This window comes from Cololabis saira, chromosome 22, assembly GCF_033807715.1.
Source record: "Cololabis saira isolate AMF1-May2022 chromosome 22, fColSai1.1, whole genome shotgun sequence".
NCBI lineage: Eukaryota > Metazoa > Chordata > Actinopteri > Beloniformes > Belonidae > Cololabis > Cololabis saira.
Window position 1 is genome coordinate 11,479,162 of NC_084608.1, and position 11,573 is coordinate 11,490,734.

General features: G+C 42.0%; 2 protein-coding genes across 2 annotated transcripts; one reads left to right on the forward strand and one right to left on the reverse strand.

Annotated features, from left to right (window-relative positions):
* Nucleotides 1-104: 104 nt before the first annotated feature.
* LOC133423661 (fat storage-inducing transmembrane protein 1) lies at nt 105-6,104 on the forward strand. Its single transcript, XM_061713935.1, has 2 exons — nt 105-1,330; nt 5,019-6,104. The coding sequence occupies exons 1-2, from the start codon at nt 1,044-1,046 to the stop codon at nt 5,686-5,688; spliced, it is 957 nt and encodes a 318-aa protein (XP_061569919.1). The 5' UTR covers nt 105-1,043; the 3' UTR covers nt 5,689-6,104.
* On the reverse strand, nt 5,737-10,178 carry psme1 (proteasome activator subunit 1). Its single transcript, XM_061713936.1, has 12 exons — nt 10,111-10,178; nt 9,921-9,966; nt 9,586-9,618; nt 9,427-9,489; nt 9,208-9,309; nt 8,477-8,546; nt 7,419-7,516; nt 7,247-7,315; nt 7,097-7,164; nt 6,533-6,587; nt 6,252-6,338; nt 5,737-5,976 (listed from the first exon to the last, which is right to left on the reverse strand). Exons 2-12 carry the CDS (start codon nt 9,957-9,959, stop codon nt 5,896-5,898), a joined length of 765 nt encoding a protein of 254 aa, XP_061569920.1. The 5' UTR covers nt 9,960-9,966; nt 10,111-10,178; the 3' UTR covers nt 5,737-5,895.
* Between the last annotated feature and the right edge of the window lie 1,395 nt (nt 10,179-11,573).

The window sequence follows — 11,573 nt, forward strand, 5'->3', positions numbered from 1 at the left end:
AAACTAGGTGGGTGTTCTTTTTTTTTTGTTTTTTTTTTCCCTTTAAAATGCAATTTGTCCAGCTCGTATGGTAACTACATCTGCCAAGAACAGTATCAGTGAGGGAGCAGACAATTGGCTTCCATAGTAACTACAGCAAAGTGGCCTGAAGGGCATTGTGACAGCAGAGCAGTAAGAGCTCTAAAATTAGACTGAGATTCTTTGGCGCGCCTGGTTTCATTTACACCTAGTATTCTACTTCATACACATTTGATGCTTATAAAAAGCCCCGGCGTTGCTTTCTGAGACGCTGAAATGTATTAATTTATCAGAACTGGAACATTCCTGTTGTGGTGGAAGCAGAACCGGATGCAGGTTTTACTGGCTATGAATCCCTATGGAAAGACTAAATTTAGTCAGTTTGGCTCTGCAGATTAGAGAAGGTCAAAAATGCTCCGGCCTGGAAATAAAAAAAGACTGAAAGAGCTGTGAGAAACGCAGCTGTTTGTGGCGCCGAACTATGACTGGCAACAGTAGATGACTTAATTTAGTTTTGGCTCCAACAGCAATTTTTAAGAGTAGAGAGACTGAAGAAGAAGAAGCAGCCAAGCGATCCATTTTATGTAAGAACAATCTTCTTTATGGGAAAGGACATTTTTCTTCACATGCAAATGTCAGTGGAACTACATTGCGTCACCTCATTGTTCTTGGTTATGTTGATTTGAGAGTTTGACTTGAAGCCAAGTCATTCCAGTGTCATAACCTGCTAATTCTCATGGAAGACATTCATTGGCGTTGGATTGATGAGTAGAAACTAATGGGACCATTTACAACAGGCAGGCATTACCACGTCTCCCGTTTCAGACTGGGTTCTGAACGGGGAGGGGTTCTGGAGGGCAAAGGGGACAGAGTGGTTGTATTTTTATAACCCATGTGCTCTTTTGCATGCCTGACGGTGAGGAAGTGGGGCTGGTGGGTCTTATCAGGAACAAAACACCAGGGCAGAGACGCCAACGGGATTTCAACTTGACCCGTAACTCCAGAAGACGGATAAGTGGATCCACATGGATCCGAAGACTGGACACTCCTCAAACGGCCCGCTATCAGGAATGAACGTGGAGAAGCTGCAGAAGATAGCTGCAGCGGCGGTGACCTCTGGGAGATTCGTCCTCAGGCCGCTGAACGCCGCTCTGGAGTTTGTGACCAACCTGCTGGCCTGGGTTTTAGGAAGCAGCCTGGCCCGGAGACACTTCCACCTCATGCTGTCCGGTCTGGTTCTGTTTGGACCTGTGCTGAGTTTCTGGGTTTCCAAGTACAGCATCTTTGCAAACGGCAACAATTTCCTGTACAGGTGAGTGCTGTGGAAAATGGTTGTGCTGCAGACAACCATTTTCTGGGTTTTCCTCTTTCAGTGCTCTATTTATTTATTTATTAACATTTTGGGGAAATCAAAAAGTGTTGTTGATTTTCAGCAGCTGCCGTCCCGTCCTGAACGGACCCCTCTTTAACAGTCTCACCTGCAGCTTTTATGTCTGGAAGGAGTAGACCTATATACAGTAAAGACAAAAAGAGTATGACTTTACATATTTTAAGAACAGATGTATCAACAAGCTCTTCTGAAATGCTTTTAAAATCCGTTTTTAGTTGCTTTATTTAGTAATACATTTTCGGAGAGCTACATTTAACATCACTTAAAAAGCTGAGCATGAATAAACCATTTTATTTTTTCTAAAGTGGAATATCTTTTTCTTTTATCATGTCACTAATCCCACTTTGTGAGCTTATTGAACACACTTTTATATATGCATATATCTCAAAAAGATCACACCACTTGCCAATGGATCACCATTCCCACTTTGATGATACAATAAAGTGGATTTTAGAAGTTAAAAAGACTGAAGTGGATTTAACAGCCTGTAATTTATGGTCTTTACATCTTTACCATCCTTTACCACCAAATCATATAATTTATTACAAGCCGTAATTCCAATAGAGTTGGATTGTGTGTGAATAAAAACAATACAATATTTGCAAGTCTCATAAATTCATATTTCATTCATAACAGATCATAAAAATTGAATGTCTTATTGTTTCAATGAAAATATATTTAAGCTAATTTTGAAGCTGGTGGCAGTGTCACATCTCGACAGCAAGAAAATATCAGAGGAAACATTCATTTGACTGGGTTACCTGGCAACAGGTCAGTGATGGCACTGGGTATAAATAAAATGCATTTTAAAGTCTTTGTGAAGTAAAGAAGGAAAAAGCTGTGCAGGAATTGTGAAGCCCTTTTTATAAAAAGTGTAAAGCTGTCAGGAGTTTGAGCATCTCATCAACTAAGGTATAAATATAATCAAAAGATTATGAGGATATGTAGAGTCTGTGTGCAGCTGATGATCAGTGCCGGATGCTTGTGGGCTTTGAGCCCTGGAGCCGTCGTGAAAATCCCTGCTCGGCCCCTGCATCACTTCTGGAAATCAGTGTCTGTGAACCCAGTCCGGCCAACGCAGGTCAGAGCTCCATCGCTCAGAGAAGCTGAACGAGAACGTCATCCAAAAACAGCGCCGTCTCCTCTGAGCCAAAGCTGATTTAAAACGACCTGCAGCAAAGCGGAAAAACTGTCCGGTGGCCAAATGAGTACAAGTTTAAAATTCTTTTTGGAAACCACGGACAATATTTCTTCCAAAGTAAAGAGACGGACCGTCCAGTTTGTAATCAGCACAAAATCCTGCATCTCTGATGGTTAGGGGGGGTGGAATGAGCAGCTTGCACATCTGGAAAGGAAACAGCAATGCTGAAAGGTGGATGCAGGTTGGACATGTCCTCCCTTGACCCACAGCTTCCCTGTTACCCCTCCACCGTCTCATCTCCCTCCTCCGTCATGGACCTTGCTGCTGCTCCATCACTGTTTCCTCCCACATCAGGAGATGCTGCCCCCCCCCCCCCCCCCCCCCAGGTGAAGGTGAAGACCCAACAGAAGAAACTGAACTGGAACAAGACTGCAGGTCCAGATGGAGTCCTGCCATCTGCAGAAATACTGTGATGACTCTGCAGTTGTGGGGGGAATCAGAGATGGACAAGAGACCAGAGGTGTCAAGTAACAAAGTACAAATACTTCGTTACCTTACTTAGGTAGAAATTTTGGTTATCTATACTTCACTGGAGTAATTATTTTTCAGACGACTTTTTACTTTTACTCCTTACATTTTCACGTAATTATCTGTACTTTTTACATTTTAAAAACAGCCTTGTTACTCTATTTCATTTCGGCCTTTAAAAAAAACTATCCAGTTAAAATTGCTCCATCCGGATAGAGTGAATTTGGTTGTGGTTGTTTCAGATGTTCTTGTCCAGTTTTGTTCTTACATCCGTTCCCTCAGATTCCTGCAACTAAACTTGGATGTACATTCCAATAAAGGTTAGGATAAATGATAACATGCCTCTGAAGATTTACTTTTTGCACCATTACAATACTTATAGGACACTAGTCATCATATCTGCTGCTCTCTGAAACACATGTTAATGCTCAATAGTACACATATATGGTTCCTTAATATATTTGCATTACACTAAGATGCATTCATTTTCAATGGCTTTTGTCCTTAATGGCTTTTTCCCCCCTTTTACTTTTATACTTTAAGTAGTTTTGAAACTGGTACTTTTATACTTTTACTTGAGTAAAAAACTTGAGTTGATACTTCAACTTCTACAGGAGTATTTTTAAACTCTAGTATCTATACTTCTACCTGAGTAATGAATGTGAATACTTTTGACACCTCTGCAAGAGACCCGATGCAGAGAACCGGTGGACCGTGTTGATCATCTTGAGTGTGCACAAGGTAAAGGAGATGATTCTGGCTTTTAGAGGACCGGGATTGAGACAGAAGAAGGTGGTGGAGGAGGAGTATAAATACCTCGGTGTTCCCCTGGACAGCACACTGGACTGGAGACCCAACACTGATGCTGGTTGTAAAAGGACAAGGCCGACTTTACTTCTTAAGGAGCTTAGACTCTTCAACGTTTGTAGCAAGATGTTCATCTTCTGTGAGTCTGTTGTGGAGAGTTCATTCACATTGGACCCAATGCCTTAAAGAAACTGAACAAACTGATGGAGAAGGCTGGTTCTGTTCTGTGGTCCATTGTGCGAAGGAGGATGCTTCATAAAATGAAGATCACGGAAGACCCTAAGAGACTTTAACCACAACTACTGCAAAAACAGACAGCATGTTTTTCAGGGAAGGTCTTGAATCTTTAAGCAAGACGGTGCAAACATTAGAAACAAAGACTTGTAGGAGCTGAACTGGCCTGCGGTCCAGGATTTCATCGACTGGTAACACGTGATGCACCATGAACTGGACTGAAGAGCAGCTACGATTCTTTATTGTAGCACAGCCCGACAACTTTCTCCCCCCAAAACTCTGGCAACTGGCCTGCTTATTTCCCAGATGAGGTTTCTGGACCCTAAGCCATGTCACCGGTCCACTTACTGTGTGTGTGTGTGTGTGTGTGTGTGTGTGTGTGTGTGTGTGTGTGTGTGTGTGTGTGTGCACATGAGTATGAGTGTGTGCGCGCGTGGGGGGTGGGGTCATATGCGATGTTTTAAATTCTGTTTGTGATTGTTATTTTATTTTTCTTATAAAGCACCATGTGTTACATTCCTAATGTATGAATGGTGCTATATAAATAAATAAAGTTTGAGTTTGTAGGAGGGCGGCTTGATTTGTAAATAAAATATGGGTTTCGAGGACTTGCAAATCACTGCACTTGGTTTTTATTTACATTTTTAGTGTCACTTTCATGGGAGTTTGGGTTGTACATTTACATTTTCAGTGAGCCTAAACTGGTCCTCTGTTGTAACAAAACCCCCACTTCTTAAATCTCTAACGTTATCTGCGTTTTGCAGAGCGGTTGTGTCCACAGTGGGGAGGGTGGGGGGGGGTCCATTAGGCCTGATAAGAGATCTGGTTTAGATTACGTCACTGAAATGTGATCAGGTCTTATTTCCATGTAACTGATGTTCTGCTTCAACTCTCTCACAGGAAGTTTCTCAGGTCCACTTGGGGCTGGACTTGCCTCCTCACGGGCTCCTTCGTCATCCTCCTCTCCTTCTCGGCGCGTCGCTCCGTCCCCCTGTCCCTCCGCCACCTGTCCCGGATAGGGGTGGGAGCCGTGCTGTGGTGGGCGTGCCAGCGCCTGCTGACCCTCCTGGAGGACGCGTCGGGGACCTGCTACGAGCCCGTGGCGTCGTCCCCGGACCCCCAGGCCGCCGGCTCCCCCGCCCAACCGCTGCTGCTCCTGCATGAAGACCAGACCAAGGCCTCCTGCCTCCGAGCCCACATGCAGTGGAGAGGCTACGAGGTCTCCCAGGACACGCTCATTCTCTGCCTGTGCTGCCTGCTACTTGCAGAGGAAATGTCGGTGTTTGCCCGCCACCTCGCCCAAGAAAAGGGCCTGAGGAGGACGGCCGGTGCCCCGCTGAGAGTCCTATTCCTCCTCTGTGTGGTTCTGCTCGCCGTGTGGATGGTGTTGCTTCTGTGTTTGCTCGCATACTTCCCCAAATGGCCTTCCCAGCAGCTGGGGGGTGCGCTGGGCTACCTGGGTTGGAGGGGGCTCTACCAGGGCTGGTACCGGCTGAGAGTGAGCCAGTGGTCGCCCGGTCTACCGGGAGAGGGGCTTTTCACCACAGACGCCGTCAACCAGTATCAGTAGCCTGGGCCACTTCGTGAAAACATTTTCAAAAGTAAAACAGCAGCAGACTTACAGGAATCATGTTGCTTTATTTGTAATCTGAACCAAAATGCAAGCACAGAAAGAAAAACATTTTTTTTTTTTCCCTCAGAGCAGGTAACTGTTTCTCGTGGGAGTGAGTGTCATACTACACTAGATGTAGCCTGTCAGCGAGCCCCGGCTCCGGTCTCAGTAGATGAGAGCTTTCCCGTCTCCTCTGGGCTTCTTAATCTTGTCGTAGTTCTTGTTAATGATGTCGAACAGCACGGCCTGCAGATGGAAACGCACCCCGTGAGTGGGACACACAGGCAGACAGCAGCAGGAATACAAAATATGGAGGACAAGAGCAACGTGCAGGTATTCGGCTCTTATTATGACCAATATCCCTTTTAGTCACAAGCTGATAGGACGGCAGATTAAGTAACTACACTGCTGCTCCGACACAGTTGTAGCAAACCACTATACTCAAGATATAGCCTGTGATTATACAAGACGGTGCACTGAATTAGACACAGGTGATTTACATCAGCCAGTACAGTTCTTACATATGTGTTGCGGATGTCCAAGACCACGAGGCGGAGCTCGCAGTACTGATACTGGTCCAGTTCATGCACCAGCTGTCTGTAGTCTCCCTGTAGCAGAAGAGCGCACAACATAAGCATTTTTACAAGCAGGGAGTCGCATGTAGAACAACGTCCTAACAGTTTAACCCAGCCGTTTCATTCACATGCCACATAATCAATGCATTTTACCTGAATTTACTGTCATTCTCATGTTGATGTAATAAAAACAGCATTGATGAAAACATATAACACAAGATACTGACCACATGGGCTTGTTTGGAGGCCTTGGCCACAGCATCCCCTCTCTCGCTGTAATATCTGGCATTAAATAAATATATGATGAGAGACAGGAGTCATTCATTGATATCAACCTTACTGCATGTCAGAAAAAAAGGATTAAAATGTAGCAGAACAAGCCGAATGTTGAGCTAAAATTTCAATGTTTTAACTTTTCATGCATCGGAGGAGGATCATCGTACCGCTCCTCTCAACTTAAGAGTTATAATTTTGTTTGCTGCATTTCCCTCTGACTGTACTGATGTACAGAAAACAAATAAAAAGATCAGAATTTCACACTTGTAAATGCTTTTGTGGTGATTTATCCCCTTGGGACGGTACGTAGTAATTTTAGTACTTGAATTTTATGTTATTGTGTTTGACAGAACAACGGCAGTGGGTGTCCACTGAGCTCTGAGCTTTTATTTAGAAACAATTAAATTGTGAGAGATGTTATTACTACTATTATTACAACAGCAGCATTGACTGCTTGTCAGATGAATGCGGGTGAAGATCCACGAGGCAACAGCTGCACGGACGCGGGCTCTTACTTTGAAATCTGAGTCTGGAACGCTTCGATCTTGGTACGCGTGTTGGTCAGCAGCTCAAACACTTTCTCCTGTTGGACACCAACCAATATGGTCAACTTAACTCCAGGCAAAAGAGTTAAGACATGTCACTGCTTTACAACCGTTACCGACCTGTACAGCTACTCCAAAGTTGTTGCCATCTTCAATCTTAGGAATCTGGAGCTGCACCCACATCGACACCTGCCAGCACACGGAGCCGTATTTAAACATCTTTCCGTACAACTGTATTGCGCAGGGTTGTTTTTGATCGACTTTTCAATGATAACTTGAAGTGACGACTGACCGTGTTCAGCTTCTCCTTCAGCATCTGGATCTCAGGTTTGACCTCCTGCAGGAGACTCTCCACCCGCTCGTTGCTGCCGATGGGACCGCAGGGAGGCCCTGCAGGACACAACATCCCCAACACTCGAAATCACTCAAATATTCCTGAGCAGGACTTTATCCAAGTAGAGGTAGAACCGAACCAGTATCGGCATCAGGAAGCTGATACTGACATAAGTGATCTGATACTGGAAGCCAGCAACAACAAACCTTTATGGTCTCACTTCTACAAAAGCACTACTTGGTCCATCGTGTTCAGATGAAGCGTTGGTTTTTAACTTATTTAAAAGGGTTGATTAATGATATGTTTTTACTTTCTCAACTGTTTTTGCACTTTCATGTCATTACAAATATTATAACTGAAGATTACAGATAACTCTCCTCTGATACTGGACTCACTATCGTTTATGAAGTCGGTCTGGCGACAGACGAACTGCAGCAAGCAGAAGTTTGCATAACGTCGCAAACGTGAACTAATTTCAGGCAATTAAGAAAATTATGCCTGATCTGGGAACATTTTTGGAGAAAAACGAATCAATTTTACGGCACAAACAGCTACATGGTGGATTTGTCTGCATCTGCAGGGAACTGCTTGTGAAGCTTGAGGAAGCAGAAGTGGAGCCACAACGTAATAATGCAGATTAAAGTAAAATCATATACTAACATAAACTATTAATTTGAAAGAAATAGTAAAATTGACATACATATATATATATATATATATATATATATATATATATATATATTAAAAAAAATCAGATCAGAATTTTCAAAAAAAACGTGGATCGCTGCATCGCTACACCTGAATTGCTGTTTTACAGAAGTTCCCTTTTCAAAGCAGAATTTGTTGATAAAACCACATTTTTTGTAATCCATTTGGTCTTTATTGAAACAAATGTAGTACAGTGAGTTTTACTGTAAAATATTTGAAAATCACTCCTTGGGATCATCGTATTCCTTCATATAACTGAATTAATTTGCTTAAACTCTTGTCTATATCATCTCAGTCTTCCCATTTACCTGAATCTTGATCCTCTTTGTCACTGTCGTTGTCCTTGTCCTTGTCCTTCTTTCCCTCCTTGGCCTGCTTCTGCAACAGGAAGCATCAGGTGAAACAGTCCTCACTACCTGGTCTTCTCCTGGGCATCTTGCACACAATTTGCAGTTGTGCTTTTTCTTTGAATGAAGAATTTATTCGACTCCCAGCCGGACGCCTTAAAATTAGCTTTTGAACGAGCTCCCATAACTTAATCAGCTTTTGCCAACCCATTTTACTTCCTAATCTTACAATATTAACGTCGACCTTCATCTATATGTCATGTGTAATCATGTGTATATGATTAAAATGATATATGTAAAACCATTCACATCTGACGAATGGGCATCACCCTAGATTTTTAAAATGTGACTCTATATAAAAAGGCCCACTCACAGCCCTTAAAAACCGTGACTGGTTGCCACGGTAACCAGGGACTCGGTCCCAGAGTGGTTACTCCGTGATGCTGCATAAAAACCTTGCGCTCGGTCGCCCCGGCTGAAAGGCTCTATTCATGAGCTCTGGAGAAATGCAAAGGTTAAGTAATAAAGACCAGAGGCTCCTTGTTGTTGAACTTATTCACATTTTGTAATCTAAACACAATCACACACTTAAAACCCTTGTTTACAACTACATCTGAAGGAACTGCATTTCCTGAGAGGGGTCCAGATTTTGTAGACATTGGTGCCTGAGGTGTTTGGATGGTGGGACCCACCTCCTCCTTCTTCTTGCGCTTGGCCTCCTCTTTAGCTGGATCTGGGATGGGGATGTCCAGCGGGGCCTTCAGAGACGCCAGGTCATCACAGGTGAAGGACGACTATGACAAATAAAATAAAATAAATTAAATACAATGCCACAGACGTACTTTAGACCAGGACACACAGCTTGACCGGATGGAAGTTGGGGGTTTATTAGTCCAAATCTGTCTCCCTACCTTCAGCAGCATCTGCAGTCCTTCGATCTTCTGAGGGAAAAACTTAGAAACCAGCTCTTCTGCCTGTGTAAAAAACAAAACAATTCAGTTCCCACTATTAAATAAAAATATATGACTAACAAGGAAGTTGGATACTATTTCTAAATTTGAGGAAATTACCTCCTTTGAGAGCTTTTGGCAGAAGTCATCCACCTGCAAACACAAGTTCACAGTTTGAGTTTAATAGTGAAAGTGTCTCCGTATGAAGCAGGTTTATTCCACCTGTGTGATGCTTTGAGGCCTGTCCTCGTTTCACCTGCTCAAGGCTGATTTATGGTTCCGCGTTACACCAACGCAGAGCCTACGGCGTTTAACGCGGAACTATAAATCAGGCTCATCGTCTGTCCGCCCATGAAAACACGCACTGACCGTGACCACCACACCAGACAGGTGTGCAGGAGTGAAATCTGAGCCTAAAAGTGTGGATCTTAAACTCTTATTTTCTAGCAGCTCACCTGCTTCCTCGATTCCATGCGAATATCCATTGAAGCCATGTCGTCTCTGCAAAAGAAAAGTTATGTGAATAAACCTTCTGAATAGTTTTAGCTTTAACAAAATGATAATGGAAAAGAAAGGAAAAGGGAAGAAAAACGGGAGCTTATATCAGTGTAACTCGACGCCGTGCAAGACGGGAAAAATACTCACAGTTACTCAGCGTAAAAAGCGAAAATGAAAGTCTTTTTAGTGACTTTCCCACTTGAATGCGAGGCGCCGCGGGGCATTGTGGGACTTGTAGTTTTCACGGAGCTGAGGCTTTTCAATTCCTACAACAAAGAGCTGCTGAGAGGAAACGACTTTGGAAAAGTCCCCGACAAAACTCCCATTGTCCACCAAAGAGTAAGAGCGTAAGTGTTTGTTATTTGTAATCTTAAACAAACCATCCAAATGTTTGTCCTTCCTAAGATAGATAGACAACAAGGAAGACAATTATTAACATCCACTGACTGAATTAAGGTACATTATACTATAATTAGGCATATTAAGCTGTCTAACACAATTTATCTTTTTGCAAATAAACCTCACAATGATTTCAGGATTAAGTCATTTTGAACAGTGACATTGTGTTGTTGTTCCAAATGATGTAAAAACAAACATCTGTGATACATGTAAAATAATCAACCTCCACTGAGTAAACACATTAAAAAACAACAAAAAATGCTGCATTTGGCTATCTACCACAAAACGCTCAATTAAGCTATTTCTTACAATTAATATTTGAAACGTTTTGCTAACAAACTAGATGGTGCTGCAATAAGTCTGATCCAATAAGATGATTAAACTTGTGTAAACATATTGAAAACAGATTAAGCCACATTCATTTATGTCCCACAATAAACTACGTTAAGCAATTTCTCACAATTGAACTTTCTTTTTCTTTTTTTGTAAATAAACCTTTTTACTGACAAATGAATCTGAAGTTCTGCCTGTGTCCACGAGATGGTGCTGTTTTCCCAAAAGGAAGTGAAGGGTTTACCTGAAGCTCCTGTTCTGAAGCACTGTCTGTGAACTCCTGATATCACAAATACATGATTTCATTTGTTATTAATTAGAATTGTGTTTCTCTTTATTACAATATATATTTAGTACATATTATATGACTGTTATTACTGAGGAGTTGGATGCACCGTCCCAAACATAAATACGCTTTCATCACAATCACCTCCAATTCTAAATCAGGGTTGCTGTGTAAATCACTAAATTAGAGTGTTAGATTAATTTTGTTTTCTTCATAAATGTGTTCAGTGGACATAAATTATGCATTTATTAATTAATTAAATTTAATTGTGTGTGTGTGTGTGTGTGTGTGTGTGTGTGTGTGTATATATATATATATATATATATACATATATATATATATACATACATACACACACATACATATACACAGTTGCCCATAAAGTATAATAATACAATAATTTTGCTTTCAGACACATTCCTCTTTTTTTTTTTTTTATTTATACACATAAATTCATCATTTTTGACCAGGTGCAATGAGATTGATCAATACAATTTTTAGAATATATCTTTATCAAGAATAAATCACATTGTCAATCATTTCATGGAAAGAGGTAAAAAATATTGTATTCCAACTTTACACACACACACAC